The sequence below is a fragment of the Rhinolophus hipposideros genome, assembly GCF_964194185.1.
Source record: "Rhinolophus hipposideros genome assembly, chromosome: 14".
Classification (NCBI taxonomy): Eukaryota; Metazoa; Chordata; class Mammalia; order Chiroptera; family Rhinolophidae; genus Rhinolophus; species Rhinolophus hipposideros.
In genome coordinates, this window is record NC_138060.1 from 26,971,624 (window position 1) to 26,996,027 (window position 24,404).

The 24,404-nt window shown below is 51.2% G+C and overlaps 2 protein-coding genes across 2 annotated transcripts; both read left to right on the plus strand.

The window, feature by feature from the left end:
* Window positions 1-3,404: 3,404 nt before the first annotated feature.
* On the plus strand, window positions 3,405-8,658 carry RHO (rhodopsin; the record flags this gene model as incomplete). Its single annotated transcript, XM_081071823.1, has 5 exons — window positions 3,405-3,958; window positions 5,713-5,881; window positions 7,175-7,340; window positions 7,441-7,680; window positions 8,548-8,658. Exons 1-5 carry the CDS (start codon window positions 3,598-3,600, stop codon window positions 8,656-8,658), a joined length of 1,047 nt encoding a protein of 348 aa, XP_080927949.1. The 5' UTR covers window positions 3,405-3,597.
* A 7,373-nt stretch (window positions 8,659-16,031) lies between these two features.
* Window positions 16,032-23,158, plus strand: H1-8 (H1.8 linker histone; the record flags this gene model as incomplete). The annotated part of the gene is made up of 5 exons (XM_081072201.1): window positions 16,032-16,143; window positions 19,482-19,741; window positions 21,473-21,713; window positions 22,511-22,572; window positions 22,907-23,158. The coding sequence occupies 5 exons, from the start codon at window positions 16,032-16,034 to the stop codon at window positions 23,156-23,158; spliced, it is 927 nt and encodes a 308-aa protein (XP_080928327.1).
* Between the last annotated feature and the right edge of the window lie 1,246 nt (window positions 23,159-24,404).

The following is a 24,404-nucleotide window of genomic DNA, read 5'->3' on the forward strand; positions in this document are numbered from 1 at the left end:
AGGCTGGGCTGTATCCAGGCTGTGGCTGCAGAGCCTCAGTCTGCACAGAAGGGTGGGTATAAATGCCCATGCCCACCAAGGGAGAACCACGAAACCGAAATTGTGAGGTCTGAAGGTCTATGGGTCCCTGAGGTTTCCTAGGCCCAGCAAACTGAGGCCCAGAGAGGAGAGAAGTGGGGCTTCTTGGGCTCTCATGGTGACGCAGAGCCACAGGCTCAGGCCCAGTGCCACCCCCTGCCCTCAGGGCCACCACTGCTGCGCCAGGCCTGTGTGACTCAGTCCAGGTCCTTTTTCACTACCCAGTACCCCCTTCTTTTTTGTCATTTATACCTCAGTGTGAAGGACTGGCAGATCTTCCCTGAGAGCTGTCTTTGATGCTGGAGGGGGGTGTGACCAGGCAGGTTATAGGTGGGGCTGTCTGATTTGTCACGTGACCTGGGCGGCTCACTGCTGACGGTGGGCCTCAGTCTCCCCACATGCAAAATGCAGCAGGAAGGGCGAGAGTAGGTGACTTCCAATGATCTTCCAGCTCACTCCCTGAGCCTGTTGCTCTGAACAAAGAGCATTTTTGTTTTTAAAAAAAATTGTTTGTCATGCCTTATGGAACACAGAGCACCGTCTCCCCAGTAATGGCCTTTAGCTCCCCATCACCTCACCCTGTGAGGGTGACATTATTAAACTCTCTTACAGAGGAGGAGACTTCGAGAGGTAACCTAGTACAATGGTACCTCGGTTTTCGAACGTCTCCATTGACAAACATTTCGGTTTACCAACGCCGTAAATTTTATGAATCTATGGTGTCATTTGATAGTAAAATTCATGCTAAATTTGTAGTTTTAGGGGTTGATTTTAAAGGTCTGGAACGGATGAATCCATTTTGCATTACTTTCTATAGGGAAAAACATGCCTCGGTTTTCGAACGTTTCAGAACTCGAACGGTCTTCCAGAACAGATTATGTTCGATAACCGAGGTACCACTGTACTTCCTGAGGTAACCTAGATCCATTCACTCATTCCACAAATATTTATTGAACACTTGCTCTGTGCCAGGCCCTGGAGATACATCAGGAAACAAAACAGACAGAAACCCCATCTCTTTCTAGTTCAGGGGAAATGATTCACACTGCTCCAGCTACAGGCACCGAGCTGGCTCAAAGGGACCTCGCGGGCTTACATGACAGCCTGGGCTATGGACCAAAAACCCATGAACGGAACATGAGTTAAAAGCTTCCAGGCTGTAATAAGCAAAAGGAGGTTAACAGCATGACAATGAGGTCAAGGGTCGAGGACTCAGCCAAACCAGGGTGGGGCGATGTGGGGACCAGTTTTGACTCGGGGGATCCAGTGCTCCTCCCTCCATCTGGCTGCCAAGGGCTGGGCTGTGTCAAAATCAAACCCTCCGCCTTGACCTGATTAACATTGGGCCTAATTTCTGGGCCAAGTGCCTTAAACTGCAATAGGTCACACGCCACCCACCCTGCTACTCCACCCTCTGCGCTCATTCCACCAATACACGTTTCAGCAGCCCTCCATGGGCATACCCAGACACCACCTGGGACAAGCAGTGGTCTGGAGTCCCAGGCAGCCTGGAGGGAAGGGGGGCACTTTTCTGAGCAGACAGCCCTAGGTTGGAAGGAGACTGGTTGACAAAGAGCTTAAGGGATGGAAGTCTGGGAGACAGGGATACTTCCCCGCTGGCCTTGAATTCCCAGGCTCAGGGCCTTTGCACTTGCCATTCCCTCTGCCTGGATATCTCCATCCTCACCCCCACCAGATCTTAGCAGGGCTGGCTCCTTCCATCACTGAGTTAGTTCAAATTTCACCTTCCAGAAAGGCCTTCTTGGGCTGCTCTAGATAACTATATTGGGAGTGGGTCATGATCTGAACTTTTCCTATTGTTTCATTACTTATTTGTGGGGCCATCCTCACCCTCACACAATGATACTTCCTAAGGGCAGGGACTTGGTCCTTCTTGTCCACTGTGTCCCCAAGAGCGACTTGTGTTGATACACATTTGTGGCTGAATGGTGGTCATCAAGCACCCCACACACCAGCCACCCCAGCTACCCTACTTCATTCCTGGGAGGTGTCTTCGCTCTCCTGTTACAGATGAGGGAAGCTTGTCAGCGTCGGGCCTCTTATTTGCCCCCAAAGCTCTTCCCGCTGCCTGGGACCCACCTTCCTGGGGTCACCTGTCACACAGCATCCAAGCCCCACAGTCCCAGTCCAGCCTGACCAGACATCCCCAGGCGTGCCCTGTGTGCCACAGCGTCCAGCCAGGCCTTTTCCCAGGGTCTGCCTCCGCTTCGCACTGGAGTCCCCAGGAGGCTGGGACCACAACTGCCTTGCTCAGCGCAGCGATCTGCTGCCCAGGGCAGGGCTTGGCATACAGTCCGCCCCCTGGATACAAGGCCTTACTTCAGGATCCCTGAGAACCTCTGTCTTCTCCCTGCTTCGGTCACTCCCTTCTCTGGTCCCCTTCCTCCATCCTCACATTCTCCATTCTATCTTTGGGGGCATTTGAGCCACCTTTCTGTCCCTGAGATTTCAAACCACTACCCACTGCCCTTCAGATAAAGCCAAGTTGCTCAGCGTGGCATCAAGACCCCTAAGAGCTGTCCCCAGCCCATGTGCAGCCACACCCCAGACGGCCTCAGGCCTCTGCCCAGCCTTTGTTTTCAATGGGCATTGTCTTCCCCACTAGGCCACCTGGCAAAGTGCTCCCCTCCCTCAAAGACCCAAACGTCACCTCCCTGGCACTTCCCCTTCCTGGGCCAGGATCTCTTCTTCCCACCTCAGAATCCCTCTGAGGCTGTAGGCTCCTCCTTTTTCAATCTTTGTAGCCCCAGTGGTTTGCACATGAATGTTTGATGGACGAGCGCTAGTGAATGCCCATTCGATGCAACCAATACTTACTGAGCTCCTGAGCTATACTGGGCTATGTGTTTGGCATGGGTAATGCCAAAGCTCGCAGGATGTGGCCCCTGCCTCGTGAGGCTCATAATCTGGCGAGATGGGCTAGTGTGTGTCCAGCAAGTGGATGAGCCAGGAGGTGACTTAGATGGAGAAGAAACAGGTAAAGGGTTGAGTGAAGGGATGAGAGGCTGAGAATAACCAGACCCTCCGCCCTCAGGGAGTTCATGGTCCGGTCAGGAGGAAGGTGAAGTCAGCTCATATAATGCCAGAGGGAAACGGGCCTGGAGTTGGAGGTCCCAGTGCCAGCCAAGGTCACCAGGCTGAGACGGGCAGAGATTCCTGGGGGACAGAAGCGTGGAGGTGGGCAACCTAGCCCTTTCCCAGGGTCCCTAGCACCTTCCCTCCCCAACCCCAGGCTTCTACCTGGAGTCACCTTGGCCCCTCTTGGGAAGCCAATTAGGCCCCCAGTTGCAGCACTGGGAATTAATATGATTAATAACACCCCCAATCGCCCAGGTGCTGATTCAGCCAAGAGCTTAGGGAGAGAGGTCACTTTATAAGGGCTTGGGGGGGCGATCGGAGCCCAGAGCCGTCCAGCCGGAGCCCTGCGCGGCTGAGCTCAGGCCCCAGTGGCATTCTTGGGTCAGAGCCACCCGTGGGGCAGCCGCAAGGTCCTCAACCATGAATGGCACGGAGGGCCCCAACTTCTACGTCCCCTTCTCCAACAAGACTGGCGTGGTGCGAAGCCCCTTCGAATACCCGCAGTACTACCTGGCCGAGCCATGGCAGTTCTCCATGCTGGCCGCCTACATGTTTCTGCTGATCGTGCTCGGCTTCCCCATCAACTTCCTCACGCTCTACGTCACAGTCCAGCACAAGAAGCTCCGCACGCCTCTCAACTACATCCTTCTCAACCTGGCCGTGGCTGACCTCTTCATGGTCTTTGGAGGCTTCACCACCACCCTCTACACCTCTCTGCATGGATTCTTCATCTTTGGGCCCACAGGATGCAATCTGGAGGGCTTCTTTGCCACCCTGGGCGGTATGAGCTGGGGTGTGGGTGGGCAAGGGCACAGGAGCCAGGGGCCATGGAGGCATCTGGGGACAGCCCCAGGCTTGGGGGTGGGGGCTGAGAGGCGTTCTCTGCAGCCGTTGGCATCATCCAAAGCCCTCACTTAATCAGCAAACACTTTGGTGATGATGAGCTAGGCTGCCGTTTGGGGAGGGCAGGCACTGAGCCCTGTTTATGTCACTTGGAGTGGGGCCATCGCCTTGCTTTACAGCAAAGAACCTGAGGATGAGAGAAGTCAAGGGCTTTGCTGGGGTCACGTTGAGGCAAGGTCAGAGCTGAGCTCTGAGTCCCCATCTATGTGGCCCCTCAGGCCATTTTCAGTTTCCCTCAGAGCAGCTGTGCTGGGGCAGACTCAGGCTGGGCGCTGAGCAGAGAGCTGGACCACAGGGTTCCCTGTGCTCAGGGCTCCCAGCTCAGAGCAGGACACAGATTCTGTCGCCCAGCCACTGGACTTTGCCTGTGCTGGGCCACGGGCTCAGTCCCCCCCCACCCAGCATCTATCTGACTCCCTTCCAGCCCACCTTCATCCTCTCTACCATGCATGAATGCTGTTTGTGTTGAGGAGATCATCCCTTCAAAGAAACCCCTTCCATAGACAGGCATTAGACCTGTGTGACCTATTGCTTGGAAAGATGCTTTCAATTATTTCTTTGACTAGAAATCTGATGGGAGAGCTACCAAAATAATAGATCCCATTTAGCAGATGAGAAAACTGAAGCATGGAGTGGAGAAGACTCATTAGGAATATGGCAGGGCCTACGTCTCCTGGCTCAGATCTGGGAACTTTCTCCCAGGTCACACAGTCTTTCAAGTATGCAGGAGACAAAAGAGGGCGTTATTACAAAGCCAGGATGATGGCAAGAGCCTAGCACCAGCTCCAAGGACTGCTCTGCTGCCTTTCTTCTCTCTACCGCATGGGTCCAGGTTGCTACCTCTGCCCCATTCCCAGGGAATCTCTGGCTGTCACCTTCAGTGACCACAGACCGTTCAGCCTCAGGCCAGAAGGTAGGAGCGAGACAGGGATGCTGTATATAGGCAGACACTTCTCCACAGGGTCAGGCCCAGTTTACCACTACTGTCCTGGAATAATTACTAGTGTTCTCTTTCACACTCAGAAAGGTCACAGTTTGGTTGATAAATTCTATAACCACCCTCCCTCCTGAGTTTCAGGGGTGAAGTGTAGCACAGATGTCTGAATTCCATCATTATTTCCTCCTTCTTCCTCTGAGCCAAAGATCATCCATTTTCCTGGCTCCTAGGAGAGGGTCCCTCTCATATAGCCAGGTTATTTTATTTCCCTAGAGGGGAGAGGCCACTGCTCCAGAGAGAAGGAAAGACTTCCAACTCCATGTTTCTGCAATGCCTTTCAACAGGGACTCTGCCTGTTGCCCCTGAAAGGCAGATTCTCCTGTAAAAACTCCCCAGGGCTCCCAGTCCAATCATGACCACTGATCTGATTTCCATGTCCCTTATGAACCCAAAGTTCTAAGTGAACTAAACGTCCTGGAAGTTACTCACTCCCCCCGACATACTGGTCCCCCTGCCCTGCAGCCCCTTCCTTCCTGTTCTCAGTGTCTAAGCCCCATCTACCCCGAGGCCTCACCTGGGCTGCCCCAGGATGCCTTCCCAGTTGGCCTCTGCCATACAGGATGAGTGCTGCCTCCTTAGAAGGACAGTGGGGTCCAGGCAGGTGGCGTGCTGACCAACAGCTCACTGCCTTGCAGGTGAAGTTGCCCTGTGGTCCTTGGTGGTCCTGGCCATCGAGCGGTACGTGGTGGTATGCAAACCCATGAGCAACTTCCGCTTCGGGGAGAACCACGCCATCATGGGCCTCGCCTCCACCTGGGTCATGGCACTGGCCTGTGCCGCGCCCCCGCTAGCCGGCTGGTCCAGGTAATGGCCCTGAGTAGAAAGGAGGAGTCTCGGGGGGTCTTGTTAGGGGCCCCCAGCTAGGACTCAAACCTGGGGCTGTCTGGTTCTAGGCACCGAGTTGACAATTCTTCTGGGGTCGGGGTTTAGGGCAGGGGAAGAAAGGATCAGGCCCTAATGTTGCTATAAGGGTTGGTCCCACCTCCTGAGTCCCCATGTCAAGGAGAATCTAAGACACCCAACCATTCACCTTGGCTGTGCCCCTAATCCTCTCCTAAGCCAGGGCCAGATTTCAATCCTCTTTGGTCCAGTGCCCCATGGGCAGCTCCCTTTGACCTTGGGCCTTAGCACCTGGGGCTGCTGAGCTTCCCAGTGTAGGTGGTGACGTTGTAGACCCTGGGACCTGGGTCCTGTCCAGTGTGCAGGCCGTTGTCTTCAAGTAGGGTTGAGATGAGTGATGGGGAAAGAGAGGACTGGTTTGGGAAACTGGACTGGTGACTCTACGGGTTCCCAGAGACCTTATGTCCCTTTGCTTCCAGAACATTCCCTTTCTCTTTCCCTTGCCTCCTTGGTATTCCTGGGGTTATTTTTTTGCCCCTTGCTGAATTGAAGCCCACCCCCTCCAGCCTCTTTCCCTGTCTTCTCTAGTATGGTCCAGTTACATCCTTGTAGGCACAGCCAGCCCATGGACACGCCGTGTTTTCTGAGGTCGGTCCAAAATCACCATCCTCTAAACTCATTGAAACTTCCTAACCACATGCCCAGGGGCCTCTTATTTCCAGAAACTGTGCAAAGATTTCTTAGTTACCCTGTGTGCCCATCTTTGGGCTAGAAAATATTCTTACCTTGTTGTTAGTAAGACCTCGGTTTGTATAAACTGCCTCAAATACAGAATTTGGGAGCTTTCCCCTTCTTCCCACCAAGCCTCTGTCCTGCGTAGCTCGAGGCCTGGCCTCCAGCCACTGTTGGGCAGTGGATCTGGTGAAATCCTGGGCAGGTCAGTGGTGTGCAGGGGCTGCCAGGTGAGAGGCTGGGCAAGGGACTGGATGGAATCATTATAACACGGCTGCCAAACAAGCAATGAAACAATACTGTTTCCACAATGTGCATTTGAATCCCTTCTCTCAGTTGATTTGATTCTCACAGTCACAGAGCCAAGTGGACATTTTTTATGCCCATTTTACAGAGAGGGAAACTGAGGCCCAGAACAAGGCCAGCCACATAGCAGGTCACTCTCGTCAGCTGGGGCCGGTTCCCAAGTCCCTCACATGTAGGTCTCTTATGTCCCCTCCTGTCCCATCCTTCACTGGTCCTCAGGTACATTCCGGAGGGCTTGCAGTGCTCATGCGGGATCGACTACTACACGCTCAAGCCGGAGGTCAATAATGAGTCCTTTGTCATCTACATGTTTGTCGTCCACTTCACCATCCCCATGATTGTCATATTCTTCTGCTATGGGCAGCTAGTCTTCACAGTCAAGGAGGTAAGGTCCCACGCTGGGGGACATGCACATCGAAGGGGTCGAGCCCAGCCCCTGGCCCAGAGTTGCCACAGTCCGGACACCAGGCCTTGTGTCCCTGCAGGCGGCCGCCCAGCAGCAGGAGTCAGCCACCACCCAGAAAGCTGAGAAGGAAGTCACTCGCATGGTCATCATCATGGTCATTGCTTTCCTCATATGTTGGCTGCCCTACGCTAGTGTGGCCTTCTACATCTTCACCCACCAGGGCTCCAACTTTGGCCCCATCTTCATGACCCTGCCGGCATTCTTCGCCAAGTCCGCCTCCATCTACAACCCCGTCATCTATATCATGATGAACAAGCAGGTGCCAGGTGGCGGGGTGGGAGGGTCCAGGTCCCCCAAACCGCAGGCACTGCCCGCAGAGGACAAGCTACATCCTTGACTAGGCCTCAGTCTTCCCATCTGCAAAATTGGGCAGCAGAGTCGATCTCCCTCAGGGCATCAGAATCGTCTGGGAGAAATGAAGATTTCTGGGGCCCACCCTGACCTGCTGACTCAGGGTTGTTGAGCTGCTGATTCAGCAGTTCAGGGTGGGTCCCAGCAACCTGCATTTCTAACAAGCCTTCCAGGTGACTGAGGCTAACTCAAGTATGAGAAGTGCTGGTCCACATGGTTCTGGAAGCCTGCTTTAAAGGTCAAGGGGTCAGAGTCCCAAGCCTGGGAATGGGATAGTGCCAGTTTCCATTAAGGAGCTAAAAAGTCTTGTTTTGAGGGATAAAGCCATCCTTTAACATAGACCAGTGATTTCTCTGTAGAATCTATGATCCAGTGCAGAAAATGTGGTCTCTGGAGTCACGCCTATTGGATTCAAATCTCAGCTCTGTTATTTTCTAGCTGTGTGACCCTGGGCAAGTCACTTCCCTGTCAAGGCTTCAGTTTCTTCAAAAATGGTGACATCTTAAACTCTTGAATTAAATGACATAATTTACAGATAGCCCTTGTCACACAGAGGGAATTATGGGATGTCATTAGTGACAAAGCCCCCTTAGATTTGGTCCCTGTCATCTCTGGTATGTTTAGTAACTTCCTTCCAGAGAGCCAGATTTGAGATGGGAGTAGAGGCTGAGGATTAGAGTGGTAGGGGGTTGGAAGCAAATCTCGCCAATTGTGCCAGTTTGCTACCCACACTTTGGGTGGACCCTGATCCTGACTCATGCCCCTTTTCTTCCAGTTCCGGAACTGCATGCTCACCACCCTCTGCTGTGGCAAGAACCCACTAGGTGATGATGAGGCCTCCACCACTGCCTCCAAGACGGAGACCAGCCAGGTGGCGCCGGCCTAAGCCCTGCCAAGGACTCTGTGACCGACTGTAGGAGTCTCCCGTCCCCCACACCCACCCCCAGGGACAGCTGCCCCACCAGGAGCCATGCCTGTCAGAACCAGGTCTCACAGGCTCCACGAGTTAAAAAAAGGAATTAATGAGAGAAAAATGAGGCTTCCCATTCAATGAGAATGGCCTGAGCTGTAGTCCTGAGTTCCCAGGGGCTGGTGGAATCTGTACCCCTCCTCCCCCCAACTCATCTCTCAGGAACACAAGCACTCTTGCTGTCTGGAAAAGTGTCCCAGCTTAGGGATAAGTGTCTAGCACAGAGTGGGGCACACAGTAGGTGCTTAATAAATGCTAGACGGAGGGAGGAAGGAATGAAAGGAGAAATGAATGAAAGGATGAATGGGCAGGGAAAGCATATATATATATCACCTTAGCAGCAGCAGCTCCTTGGCTGATGACCTTAAGCAATTGTATTCTCCCTGAGCCTCAATTTTTTTCTCCATAAAATGGGGATCCCAAATCCCTGTCCCTGCCATACAGGGCTTCTGTGAAGATCAAATGAGATGTGTGTGTGTGCGTGTGTGTATGTGTGTGTAAGAGAGAGAGTAAGGAGCTGTACAGATTATAGTTAATGTTATGAATAATATCAATTAATGTAATTAATTAATTCTTATGATCATCTCTTCTTGATAATGACCATTTGTATATTGGACAAGGCCCCAGGTATCCAGCCTGGGGGCTGGATTAGTACGGCATCAAAGCCAGACCAGGCCTGGGTGTTGGGCCACATGGAGGGACAGTTGAGGAAATGCAGAAAATAGTCATCAGACATGAAAAAACATTGGGGGAGTGGAGTCTGGGGACACTGCTCGAGTTTTACCTCTGGCCACGCCCTGGGCCCAGTGGCTCCCCTTCTCAAAGGCCTGTGAAGAGACAGGCCTTTCTCTCAGCTTCCAGAAACCACATGATCTCCTGCCTAGCACTCAGGCCACAGCATTTCTGGGCCAGTATGGAGCTTCTTAAAGCCATGCTCATCTGCCCACATTTAATAAAGAACTGAGTCTCCAATGTCACCCTGGTCTCAAAGAGCTTAGAAACAAAAAGTGGAAAATTCATCCGGGCCCACCTTCCCATGGGATGTTCACAGGTCCCAGATTCTAGCTCCCTTGCTGGGTGAGCCCGTCTTCAGCAGCTCCGGTCCTTTCTCCATTCTGGAGAGTCCTTGCTGTGAAGCTGGCTGGAACTCTGGGGAGGGGAGCTGCCTCAGTAACTGCCCCCTCCTTCTTCACATAAGCAAAGCCGGAAGCTCTAGCTCTCCCCAGCTCTGCTTGGAGACTAAGGCAAATTGGGGCATTAAAAGCTCAGCTCCTATATTTGGTGTCAGTGGTGGTGATTTTTGTCATTCTCAAGCTCTTTATCTGCAGAATGGATTGAAACTGGTCTTGACCCTGGGATGCCTGGATTGGGCAATCAGCAGAGCCTTCTCGGGGTGCAGGGTAGGGGGACCCATCCTGGGAATGGGAGAAGCCCCAACTCTGGAATCACAGAGACCCAGGTGACCTATGAAATTGCAAGCAAATTTTATCACCTCTCTGAGCCTCTTTTCCGTATCTGCAAAAGGGAATCTTAAAAGGGACCTAGAGGGGATTAGATGAGATTGCAGACTATGTGGCCAGCCCACTTCCTGGCACACAGCAGACAGTGGGAAACTTTTGGCATTACTGGGGCCTCAGCTCAGAGCTGGTCTTTCTGGGCACCCCATCTGCAAGGAGAACAGGGTGGAGATACACCTCCCAAGAGTTACCCTCACCCTCCAAGTTGGGAAAGCCTGGCAGGAGCCTGAGATGAAAGGTTCTTAGTGCTATGGTGGGCCTGGCCAGGTAATAGCTGAGATCTCTAAAGTTGTCCCTCTTTACTCTGTCTCCCTGAGTGATATCAGTCAGGACTCCTTGGCTGCAAGTGACAGGAAATCCAACTCAATAGGGATGAAACAAAAGGGAAAAATTATTGGCTCCCATAAACAAAAAGCCCAGAGCTTCAGGCACAGCTGGATGCAGGTGCGCAAATGATGTTATTTCAGGCTTCTGTGTCTCCCCTTCTAGCAATATTTTCCTCTGTGTTGGCTTCATGCACAGGCCAACTGTTTCCATGAGGCGGCAGAAATATCCACCAGCTGCTCCAGGCTCAGCAAGCCCTGCAGAAAGTGGGCTTCTCTTTCCATTTCCAGCGAAGGTCCCAAGTAGGGCTCTCATTGGCTAGACTTGGGTCACCTGATTGCCCCTAAGCCTATCACCAGGCTTGGATGGGGATTCATCCTCTGATTGGCCAGGTATGGGTCACCTATTGCCCCTGCAGCCCAAGATTAACCAACATAAACCAAACGGTCTGATAGTGGAGATAGAAAGGAGCCCAAAGGAAACCCAAGGGTGTTGTTACCAGAAGGAGGAAGGGGGAAGGCAAGGTGGGCAGAACCACTAGCAGCCCAAAGAGGACAGACTCTATGTTCGCTAGATCAGGCCTTTCTCCCCCACCGGGGACGCAAGGAAGAAGGTTCCCATGGTTGTTCTTTCAGGTCTCACTCTTCATTTCAGATGCTGTTTGGGGTCAGGCATGGCAGTGGAGAGGACAGTGGCATTTCAGCTGCCCTGCCTTGCAGGCAGCTCTATCCCCAGTCCATTTATTCTGAGGAGTGGTGTGTTTGTCTCAGCCTCATAAACAGAGGGAAAAAGTTGACTCTAAAATCGGATCATTCTGTTTTTTCTGGTAGAGAGAAAAGCCTCTTCACCTCTTTGATTTACAATTGATTTGCCATCCACATATGGGGCACTTGCCATATATAAAGGCAAAAAGCTGCTGACTTAAGCTGGGGACAGGGTATTACTCACCTCATCTCCAGGCAGCCAACAGGTTTATGGAACCCCTATTGTATACAATCGTATCTCCACTCAACCCAATCTAAGGAAGCAGATCCCAGGCCAGGGCGTGCTGGGGGCTCCAGAGATGAATTGGAGGGAACAAGTCTCTAGGCTGTGACCTGGCCAGACTCGGGGCCACAGAGCTCTCTCACCCCTGATCCTGCCTCTTGGAGGAGAGACTGTGAACTCCACCCCACCCCGGAGGCACAGGGTCTGATGGCAGCCTGCCACCCCTGCTACCCTGCCCCTCAGTAGAGACATGCACTCCTGACACCCCAAGGTACCCCCAGAGAGACAATGGGTGCCTTTCCCAGCTGTGCAACCTTGGACCTACTTTCTGAACCTCACTAGTCCTCAGGCCCCTTAGTTTTAAAGGGGAGAATCATCCAAGTTGGTAGAATTGTCTGAAGGGACTAAAGAGTTTGATATAAAAGATGCAGTGCATAGTAGGTATTCAATAAATATGAGTTCCCTTCTCAGAGATGTAAACCAAGTTTAAAGGAGTAGCCCCTGCTGTGGGGGGAGATAGACATTAAAGAGATTAAAATAATGGAGGGGTCTCAAAAGAGGGGGAGGCAAGTGTTAACTGCCCCAATATGTAGTCCTTTTCTTTCCTTTAGTAATATCACCCCAAGTCATCACTGGCACCTCGCCACCGAGTACCAGTACTGCATCTACCACATCCCTTACACCTGCAGTGACATGATATTAGGTTCTAGCCAATGAATTCTTTCCTTCCTAATGGCTGGAATGTGGTCGTGATGATCAGAGCTGCAGCAGCTATTTTGGATCATGAGGTAGAATCTGTGGGCATCAAGAAATGAGGTGCTTGAATCTCCCGTGCTTCCTTACCAGCCATTTATTCTTAAAGAGTTTCATGAGTGAATGGTCTCTGGGTTTCTTGTTTAAGCCACTGCTATTTTGGAGTTATAGCTGGTTTCTTAACTCACAGATTGTAGCCTGGTGTCTGGACTCAGGAAGATCTAACACAGGACCTCTCTGAACTTGAGCGTCTTCATGTGTAAATAAAACAGTGAATGTAAAATATGTACATGGATGTCGAACATGGCAGCTATTACTATTTCTACCCTGTCCTCTGTGCCTGTGTTGTTGACCTAAAGTCACAAATATCCTGATGCTACAGGGGCTAGAGTTACACAAAACGGACACCCAATCACTGCTTCAGAAAGTTGAGAAGTGCAACCTTCAGAACTCTCAGAAAGTTCCCATGCAGGAGGCCCCTGTTCAATGTTCCAAGACGGTAAAAAAAGTTTTCGGCAGGACCTAAATTCCACTCAGGCTTCAGTAAAAGAGTCACATAAGTACACCAAGCCTCCTGTCCTCTCTCCAACAGGCTGATCCTCACAATTATCATTTCCCTGTAAAAAGGCAATTCTCTGGAAGAATTTTTAGATCACACAGCACATTTTAGAACGTCTTCCCTCCAAATGCAAACCTCTATCCTGGCACAGCCCAGGAGCAGGATTTCAGATGAAGCTCGTGGGAATGTTTGTATTGCTGAGTCTTTTTCTATTTCTCAATTCTTGGAAATGCCCCACCATGTGATCAAAACTGCTGCCCCCGTTTGCTCCAGCTTCCATGTGCCTTTTTGCTTCATCTCGTCTTCTGCTCTCACATGGTTCCCACAGATGGTTTTCAGGCCTCCCCGCACTCAGCCAAGCTGGGCTTTAACACTGGGGCTTCCACAGAAATGAGTGCTACTGGGTGCAAGGTGCTGTGCTGGACACCAAGGATTCCACCAGGAACAAGACAGATACAGCCCTGCTCACCCTCACCCTTCCCCCCACACCCTCCCCACACCAGAGCTCAAGGGCTAGTGCAAGAGACAGTAAGACAGAGTTGTACCTTGGGGTGCTGGAAGCTCTCAGATAGCAACTCTGGCAGCTGCCAGCAAACAGAGGGGCCCATAACCTCCTAGGGAGTCAGGGAGGGCTTTTCTGAGGAAGTGATGTCTACACTGTGACCAAAAGGATGAGTGAGAAACAGTCCAGAGAAGGTAAGTGGGGGTAAAGAAGGGCCTTCTGGGCAAAGTGTATCGGTTAGTGTATGCTGCATGACAAACAGCTCCAATAACCTTATGGCTTAAAACAACACAGCATGGGCGTGGCCGGTTAGCTCAGTTGGTTAGAGCGGTGGTGCTCTTAACAACAAGGTTACCGGTTCAATCCCTGCATGGGCCATTGTGAGCTGCGCGCTCCACAACTAGATTGAAACAACTACTTGACTTGGAGCTGATGGGTCCTGGAAAAACACACTTAAAATAAATAAAAGTTGAAAAAAAACCACACACAAAACCACAGCATGTATTATTGCTCACAACTTTGTGGGTCAGCCAGGCAGTTCTGCTGATCCAGACCAAGCTTGGTTGATCTCCACTGGTCTGATTCAAGTATGTGTGGCTCACTGGAGGGCTGCTGGTTAGTCAGCCGTTGGCTAAGTAATAGGTGACTGGGCCATGGGCCTCTCAGCATCCAGCAGGCTAGCCAGGCCTTGTGGCAATGGGATTAGCATAACATCATTTCCACCATGTTCCATTGGTCAAAGCAAGTCATAAGGCCAGCACAGCTTTAAGGAGTGTGGGAGGAGCTACAAAGTTACATTGCAAATGGGCATGGGTAAAAAAAATTGGGACCATTTTTTATATCACTCTAACACACACTCAGAGGAAACACAATGGGTAAAGCCTCAGCACCTAGCCCATTCCAAGAGCAACTATGTGGGTCTGGGGGTTTTCAGGGTCAAGGAGCCTCCAAAAGCCAGACTGAAGAGGTCAAACTTTCACCCCTGGGCAGTGGGGAACTATACAGGGTGTCAGGCAAGGGTATGATATGTGATTGCACTTTAAAACAGTTTGATGGCCACTGCCTCCCTCAATCCAGACCTCTGGAGATGGAGAGTCCCCTGGGAAAATTCTGAAAACAAAGAGACTACAGAGAGAAAAATGCAAATCTGTTTTAAACCTATCCTCTCCAAATCCTATGCCTTGCTCAGAGGTAACCCCTGCTACTACCTTGGTATGAATCCTTTCAGATCTTCTGTGCCTTCACCACACACACACACACACACACACACACACACACACGAGTTCTGTCTTCTCAGAAGAGGGGGGCACATTCCTCAAGTATATTCTGGCTCCTTCATTTTCACTGCTATATACTGTTCCACCATGTGAATAGACCACAAATCATTTATCCACTCTCCTCCTGCTGGGCATTTAGGTGGTTTTGAAATTTTGCTAAGATTACAGTGGGCATCCTAGTATGTCAGCATTAGAATTTCTGTGAGAATCTTCCTAGACTAACATGGGTGGGATGTGGCCTGAGTCTATCTTTAGCTGTATTAGATGTTACTGAATTGTTACTAAAGTGGCTACCAACTCACCCTCCTAGCAGTTATGCATTTCTTCACGTCCGGGGCACTCAGCACTGATAGACATTTAAATATTTGTCATTCTACTGTGTGTGAAATACAACCTCATCCTTGCTGCAATCCACTGCGTCATTTGAAATGGCTGCAGAGTATTCTACAATAAAGCAGCAATTTAGCCAGACCCAAGTAATTCACTCTGAAGTTAGTTCTATTTTCTTTTCCAACTATTGCACTTGTAGGACAGAGAAGTTGCTGGGCTCAAGGAAAAACCTTTCCAAAGTAGGTTGCACCCCGATTTGCACACTGGCAGAGGCAGCGAGGACCCCTGCTCCCTGCATCCTTGCCAACACCTTATCTTCAATTTTTGTCATTTTGATGGAAAAATAGTATCTCATCATTGTTTCAATTTGACTTTTCCTGAATGCCAAGAAGGTAGAGAATATTTTTCTGTGTTTATCAATCTTTTAGGTGAATTGCCCATTTATACTTTTTGTCTATTTCCCCAATGAACATTGTGGAGATTTTTGCTAATCAATTTTATTTTAAAATTCCGCTTTTGTCCCTTAAAGATTTTTTTCTTTAAAAACGAAAGGACAGCTACAATTTGACCTAGAGATCTCTGCTCCAATCAATCCCCGCTGGCCAGCTTCCAGGTGCTACTTTTTGAGAAACTGAGGCCAACAGTGGCCAGGGAAAAGGAGAAGGCGCTGGGGCTGCTGGAGGGCCTCAGTGGCTGCGCACAACCCAGCTGTGCCCAATTCCCCATCAGCGTCTCTAGTCCCCGGTGAGCAGAGGGTACAGAAGGGACCACGCCCCAGCCCCCATCATTTCACCACAGGGGCTGAGACCCAGAGAAGTCAAGCAATTCATCCAAGGTCACACAGGAGTGGTGGCTGAGCTGAGGCGCCAGCACATAAGGCAGGGCTTCAGGCCCCATCCCAGGCGTCCTGCCCCAATCAGTAGCTCAGAGTCTCCCAGCCCAATCAGCGGCTAATTGGAATTGTGGGGCCAGGCTACTGGTATATAAGACCAGCAGGCAGGCCTGGCAGCCTCACGTCTGCGTCTGCGTCTGCCTGTGCAATGGCTCCTGGGAGTGTGGCCTCCAATGATAGCTCAACCTCCTCGAGCTCCTTGGTTTCCTCAATCTCCACAGTCTCCACATCAGGGGTGGAGTCTGGGACTGAAAAGCCAGGTGAGCAGGGGGGCACAGTTCTCCTCTCATCCCTGTAAGTCCATTCCCTGGGTGTCTGGGACCCTTCCTTCTCCCACCCTACTTCTCCTCTCCCAGCACTCATCCTAGAGGCTGTTGGGTTCAATTGCCTATTTGACCTAAGAGCTGATGCCAGAGTTCAGGGCCAGGTAAGGCCTGAGGCTGAGGCTGGCCCAGCTCAGGGTAAGAGGCAGAGCTGGCCTCCCCAGCTGGAACCCATTTCCTGTTGGGGGGAGGGCTGGTCGCCCAGCTGCTGCTGCAGGGCAGCTATTGGAGGTTCCAGAGTGAGGAGTGTTTCCTAAGGGCTGGACTTTGCATTCAGGACTGCATCCCAATTTTCAATCAACAAACAATGTCTTGTAGTTTCTCTGGATATGGGATCCACTGAGGTAAACAGACCCCGTTCATTCCCTACAGGAACTCCCAGTCTGGTGGGCAAGCCTGCCTCATTAATGGATGCCATTTGATGATGTGGCCTGTGCTTTAATGGTGGGAACCCAGAGGGCTGTAGGAGCCCATAGAATTCCCCTGACCCACTCTGGGAGGTCAAGGAAGACTTCCTAGAGCAGGTGACCCCTGAAGGAGGGATTAGCCTCACCCTGGGGAAAGAGGGCGGTGGAGCAGGGGAAGGGTCTGAGTATTTGTAAAGGCTCCTTCAGAGGTGGAGGGCGTGGGTTCCAGGGGTCTCAAAAGCACAGGGAAGAGCTGCTAACTCTGGTTTGGGAAGTCAGGGCAGGTGTTTAAATCACGGTGCTGTTTGAGCCTTGAACATTGAGTGAAAGCTGCCTGGGTGAGCATGGAGGAGAAAGAGTGCTCCGAAGGAAGAGCATGGGCAAAGAGCCAGAGGTGGGAATGCTGATGAAGCTTGTGGGGAGTTGCAAGTCTTTCTGGCGAGGGGCAGAGTTGGAGAGAACAGTGGTGAGAGGGGGGCAAGGGCCAATCAGACTGGGCCTCCCAGGCCTTGGTCAGGTGTGTCCAATCTTATACTGAAGGCAGCCAGGAGGTGAGATGTGACATGCAGTGATGAGAATGGATTGGAAGGGAAAAGAGGCAGCAGCTAGGAATCTGGGACCCTGGGGATGGAGAGGAGAGGCCAGAATGAAGGGAGAGATGCCTAGAGGAAAGGAAAGAGTGGGTGTGGTGGTGAAGAGGAGGGGAGGTGTCCCCTGGGTGCTGGCATGGGTGTCTGGGCAGAGATGGGGGGAGGTGCCATTCCTGGGAGGGAGAAGATGGAGGGCAGGTGTGGGGGAGGTGTGAATTTTGGTCCAGACATCTGGAAATGCTGCAGGCATTGAATAACTGCCAAATAAGGTGCTGAATCCAGCTGGAGTGTCTCAGGAGGGAGGAGACTTGGGGGGGCTCCCTGGGACAGAGGATGGTTTTGGGGAGGCACGACAGTGGTTAGAGCTGTCACTTCAGGCCAGGCCCAAAGACCCTTCTGGAAACCCTCTAACACTGCAGCTGGGAGAGCTTAGACCTCCTTGGAATCCTCCATCCCCACTGTATAGATGAGAAGACTGAGCCCAGAGAGGAGGGCAAACTCCTGAGGTCCTGGGGGTGACTAACTCAGGGCTGCACCGAATCACCGGCTTTGGCCCCAAAATGAATATTCCCAGACACTGGGCTTCTCCTGGCCTGGAGGCAGCAGAGGTCGAATTGGATTAAGTCTCCTTACAATTTTGCTCAAGATCTAGAGTTTTGGGGTGTGTTTGTCTTCTTTAAAATGCTTTTTTAAAAATATATTTTAGCCAATTGATTTCTCTTTTTGAGTCTTTAATTTTTGCAAGTTGATCAGAAATCAACATTCCTAATCACCACCTTTCAATCAGGTTTCATATTTAAACCATTTTTGCACCTTATGGTGACTGATATCTCCCTGCTCACCCCTTGATCCTATTCTCTTTCGTAAATTTTTTTTACAACAGTTTATTGAGCTATCTCAATAATTCACATGATACAATTCACCCATTTAAAGTGTACAATGACTTTTAGTATATTCACAGTTGTGTATCCGTTTCCACAGTTAATTTTAGAATATTTTCATCACCTCAAAAAGAGAATGTGTACCGACTAGCAGTCACTCCCCATCCCCAGCCCCCCCCCACCCCCAGTTCCTGGCAAACACTAATCTACTTTCTGTCTTTATGATTTGCCCAGTTTGGACCGTTCATATAAGTGAAATCATACAATATATGACTTTTTATGACCGACTTCTTTCACTTAGTGTAGTGTTTTCAAGGAAGCACTTTATTCCTTCTTTTGACTGGATGATATTCGCTTTTATGGCTATACTACATTTTTTTTTATCCATTCATTAGTTTATGGACATTTGGGTTCTTTCTACTTTTTGACTGTAATGCGGCTCTATGAACATTTGTGTACAGATGTTTATGTGGACATATATTTCTTTTGGGCATATACTTAGAAGTGGATTTATTTTGTAATTTTATCATGAAAACTTTCAAATGGACACAAAAGTACACAGAGTGGTCCAATGATGCCATTCCACCCCTGCCCTGGGCACCCCTCATCTAACTTCAACAGTTATCAGCTTATGGCTCCTCTTATTTCATGTATTGGGCTATTCCAAAGCAAGTGCCAGAGCTATCATTTCATCTATAAATAGTCCAGGATTTATCTCTAAAAAATAAGAACATCTTACAAAATAATTGCAATACTATTAGTATATCTGAAACAATATAATCAATAATATGATCGAATATTTACTGTGTTCCCAATTATCTAGTTGCCTTTTTTTCCAGTTGGCTCATTCAAATCATGTTCCAAGTCTGAGCAAGGACCCCACTTTGCATTTGGTTGAGAGGTGTCTCCAGAAACTTTTATCTCTGGGAACCCCTCCCACTTTTTCTTTTCCTCCTTATTTATTTATAGAAGAACAAGGATTGTGTGTCCTGGAGAGGTCCTTCCAGTCTGGATTTTGCTGATTACATCCCCGTGGCCCTTTCACAGAGCTCCTGGATTCCCTGTAAACTGGTAGTTAGATCGGACAACTGACCTGATTTAGGGTTGTTTTTAAAAAAAAGAGTACTTAAGTCTTTCAGTGAACCTTCGTGGAGTGCCTGGTGTGTGCCCAGTCCCACACCAGGCTCGGGGAGACAGTGGCCAGCCAAGCTGCATGCCCTGCCCTTGGGCTGCTTGCAGGCCAGTGGTCAGAGGCACCAATGGGGTGTATTTGATTCCCCAGGCGCCTTGCCGTGGGGCCTGGCCGGTGCCTGGTGCATGCTTCGCCTGCCATGTTTGTTGTCAGTTGGGCCTGAGGGTAACTGGACTCTGGGTGATGTCCTGCTGTCCATCCACAGGCCTGGGCCATAGCGGCGTCCGAGTGCCACGCCGCCACCCACCTGTGCTCCGCATGGTGTTGGAGGCACTGCAGGCGGGAGAGCAGCGCCAGGGCACCTCGGTGGTGGCCATCAAGGTTTACATCCTACGAAAGTACCCTACGGTGGATGCCATCCGGCTCAAGTATCTGCTGAAGCGGGCCCTGGACACTGGCATGCAACGCGGCCTCCTCATCAGGCCCTCCAACTCCAAGGCCAAGGGGGCCACGGGCAGCTTCAAAGTGAGCCTGCTGGGAAGTGGGGGGCGCGAGGGGAAGGGAGAGAGCAATTCTGCCCCAGGGTTTGAACTTCAGTTCCAGCTCTCTCTTCCTGGCCTCTGTGTGCTATTCTGCTGGAAGGCCTTTCTCCCCATCTTCTCTTCTGGTTCTTCCTGAGTCTTCTCGGAGACCGTCTCCTCCCGGAAGGCCTGGTATGTGTGTGCCCTGCCCGAGGCCCCACACAGCTCTGGTCACCCTGCTGTGTCCACCTTCATCCTTGTTGGGTGTGTTCAGTGACCAGGGACCATCTTAGCTGTGTTCCCTTCTGCAGACACCCCTTCCTAAAATTCCTAACCACAGACGAGGCAGCCCCAACTTGGGCTCTAGCAGTTCACACAGTTGGAGTTTTCTCCCCATGCTCTCTGGCTCTAAACCAGAGCTGCCATTTCCCTGAGCCACCACATCCTCCTCTTTCAAAGGGGAGGGTCCCAGTCCAGGATCACCCAGAGCTGAGGGCAGATTTGGCACAGAATTGAACCCCAGCATTGTGACTGTCAGCTGCCACCAGGGAAATCTCAGGGATCCAGACATGGGGTTTGTCTTGTCACTGCTGTACCCCAGCAAGTAGCAGTTGCTTTGACAGTCGTCATGGAACACTGGAACATTCTCAACCTACCATATGGTAACCGGTGACTGAGCACGGGAAGTCCCACTCTCATAGAACTCCTGGGCATGGATCAAATCTTGGACACAAGCCATGGCAAGGCCCTGGGTGGAGTGCAGGAGACCAAGAGAGGGGCCCTGGAGAGTGTGTGGCTGAACTAGGCTACAGGGCCTGGGAGCCAGTCAGGAGAAAGTGGACTGAGGGGATAGGAGGCACGGAAAGGGCCCCAAGGTACCATGGAGTTAGGGCACTGTGGAGTTAGGCATGCATGTGTGCTGGGAGTGAGGGTAATTTCTGGTCTGGGTGGAAATTGGGGAGTCCTGACAACTCGGGAGCAGGGGAGCAACATCATCAGGAGTGGGCTCTAGAAGGGCAGGGGCCACCTGTTTCCCAGGGGCCCTCACATCCCCCTGATACTCACATCTTCCCTGATGGCCCCATTGTAAAGATGGGAAGACTGAGGCCAGTGGGGACAGAGAAGACTTGGCCAAGTTGCACAGATGGGGAGGGCTGTTAAGCTGTGAACTCTGAGCTATCTGGCCTTGAAGTCCATGTTCCTCCGGTGGGCATAAAAGGTGAGGCCAGGAGGCTGGAGAGCTGCAGATGTGAGGGGGGTGGGCTTTACTGGAGAGAGGGAGGAGGAGTCAGAGCCACAGTCCATGAGAAAGTATGGGTGGGGAGGATGCCAAAGGAGGTTCATAGCTTAGCCTCTCAGAAGACGAGCTCAGGGCTCACAGTGTGTACCCTTTGCTCCCAGAAGCCTGGCTCTGAGGCTTCCAGATACAGGGGTGGGGGGATGTGCCTGTGCCCTCATGAAGCAGGAAGAGCATCTTGGGGGGTTCTGTGGGACTCAGGTTTCCCAGCTCCTAAATGGCAACAGCTCTCCCTTGGAATGCAATGAAAGGATTGACTGCGTCACTGGAGGCAGGCATTTGGGAGGTGGTCGTGTGTTCTCTCCCCACCCTTCACCATCTCCTTCATCCTCCTCCTTTTTGAATGGGGCCGTCTTCTCTGAGCCTTACGCAGGGTGTAGGGGCTTGAAATACCCAGAACTTTGGCTCTCAATCCCACCCTATTTTCTCCTCTGCCAGTTAGTTCCCAAGCACAAAAAAAAAATCCAGCCCAGGAAGACATCCACTGTGACTGTCTCCAGGAGACCTGGTGAGGCCAAGGAGGAGGCCCCCAAGAAAGGTGGCCAGACCAAGGACAGAGAGGCAAGAGTGAGCAAAGCCAGGAAGGCCCTCCAACAGCAAGACAAGGCCACAAACGCCCCTCCTGGTGCCAGTGGGCCCCGTGAGAAGTCAAAGGTCAAAGGCAGAAGTAGCAGCCCAGGTAGGGGTGTGTGGGAGGTGAGAGGAGGGCATGTCAGTCACTGGATGTGAGGTGGGGTGGAGGGGATGGCTCTGGGAGAGGGAGATTTCCTCATCTGGTAAATGTGCCCTGAGCATTAGACTTATCCTGGAAAGACAGAACTCATGGTAGCTTGGGGGTGGGGAGGAGGAGACTAGTTCATCTCTTAGAGGGGTCAGGGAAGGCTTCCTGGAGGAGGTGTCCAAGTAAGGTGAGCAGCCTGTACAAAGGTCTGGAGGCATGAAGAAAGTGGAACTTTTGAGGAAGTACAAATAGTTCTGCGTGTGCTGGGAAGGGGAAGCAGCAGCTGTGAAGGGCAGCATGGAGTCTGGACTTTATCTGGAGGACAATGGGGAATCACAGATGGACTCTGAACAGGGAGCAGCTAGGGTCTGAGATATTTTTTTAAATGTATCCGGCCACTATGTAGAAGATGTGGTAAAGACGAGAGGCTGATAAACCTGTTAGGAGCCTTTGTTGTGGGTGGGCGCAGAGCAGGGAGTCTATCCCGGTGCTTGGCTTGGAGTGAGGGATGGTCATTCAGGATCCGGTTGGTTCTCCAACCATCCTGTGATGGAGATACTGTTATCCCCAGTTTGCAGACTAGGGCACCCGGATTCATAAGCTAAACAATTTGCCCCGGATCACATAGCCTATGTGTCAGAGTGAGGCTTGGGGCCCGAGCAGGATGGGGATCCCGGAGCCCCTGACCTTCCTGCTCACCAGCAGCTCCTCCTGAAAGGGGTCCTTCCCACATGCTCTCTCCCACCTTCCAACAGATGCCAAGACCCACAGGAAAACCAAAGCTGGGAGTCAGAGTTCAAAACCCCCAGCCACCAAGGTGGGTACCTGCTTGACTTCCCTGGTCTGGGTCTCTACCCTGCACGGGCCACAGTGTAGGGGTCCCCCACCCAGCCACTGGAAGGGTCAGCCAGGGAAGGGGGTCATTTATTTTCCTAGAAAGTACAATTCAGTTTCTCCTCCTTTCCGGCCCACCAGCACCCTGAGGGTCATCGTCCCCATCTTGCAGGTAACAGACTGAGGCTTAGAGAGGTGAGGTCACTTCTCCAAAGACACCCACAGCTAAGATTTCAACCATTTGCTCAGTGGGCTCCAAACTGTGTGCTCCAGCCTGCACAGCTCATTGCCTTGCTCCTTGGTTTGCTTTCTTATAGAGCAAGAGTGGTGCTGCTTCCCCAGCCAAAAAGAAGATGGAGAACAAGGTCCCTAAAGAGACTGCTGCCCAGGGGGTCGGGAAAGGGCCGAAAGCCAAGGCTGCTGCTCCTCCTAAGGGCAGTGGGTCCAAGACGGTGCCTGTACCACTGACCAGGAAGACAGAGGTCCCCAAGGGCCCGAAAAGGCCTGGTGTGCCCACCAAGGCCTCGTCATCCAAAGGGGCCAATAAGAAGGCAGAACCCAAGAGCTAGAGCGGGGTTGGGGTGTGGAGAGAGACTAAGATCCCACTGGAGTTTTTATTCCCCCAAAAATCATCACGCTATTTATTTCACTGTAAACTATTTATCAATAAAGATTTTTTTCTTCTCACAAATTGGTGTGGGTGCAGGCTGAGGTCCAAGGATTTGGCCGACGGGGCCAGGGCCCAGATAGGAACTCCCACACTGGGGGGAGGTAGACTGTACAGTGCAAAGGGCACCGGAGAGGAGTTTAACGCAGCCTGAGCTCAGGGACTGACTCCTGGAGGAGGCGGCTTTTGGTCGTAAAGGATGAACAAGAATTGCCAGACAGATGAGGGGAAGGGCATTGCAGGCCCAGCATGAGGTGTGGTGGAAAAAGGAGGATTTGTGGTTTTGACAGAAGCATGGGGGGAGGGGTGGCATGAGCCACGGGGCAATGGGGCAAGGTGCAGGAAGGTGTGGAGAGACAGACTGAGGAAGGTAGACTTTCTCTTAGGGGCAGTGGGGGGCCAGGGAGGGTTATAGGCAGGAGAGACTGATGTGTGTTTAGGAAGAGCCCTTTGTGGAGAAGAGAGATCAGAGGAGCTGAGAGGAGTCAGAGACCTTTCAACAATTAGTTCCTGAGCATGATTGTGGGCCCTGCTCTCGTCAACAGAAGGAAGAGACAGTTCGAAGGCCCTGAGGTGAGAACATGCTTGGCAGGCTCCAGGAGCTGCAGGGAGGCCCGTGTGGTTACAGCCCAATGAGGGAGGATGAATGGGATGTGAAGCCTGGGGTGCTTTAAAAACGTCTGTGACACTCTTCCCGTGGAGGAGTAGAGTCTGCGTCCCTGCACTTTGAATCTGGGCTCTGTGATTGCTTGAGCAATAAAATACAGTGGAAATACATGAGTATCTAGGCTCAGACCTTATGAGACTGGCAGCCTCGACTTCGTGTGTGTATGTATATGTTTTTAATTCCTATCTCCTTGGGCAAGGGTAACAATAGAAAAAATAAATGGGACTACATCAAACTAAAAAGATTTTGTGCAGAAAAGGAAATCATCGACAAAGTGAAAAGACAACCTTTTGGGAGAAGATATTTGTACATGATACATCCAATAAAGCATTAATATCCAAAATATATAAAGAGCTCATACAATATATAAAGAGCCCCCTTTAGCAACCATCAGCTTATTCTCTACATCTATGGGTCTGTTTCTGTTTTGCTTTTTCATTTATTTTGTTTTGTTTTAGATTCACATATAAGTGGAATCATA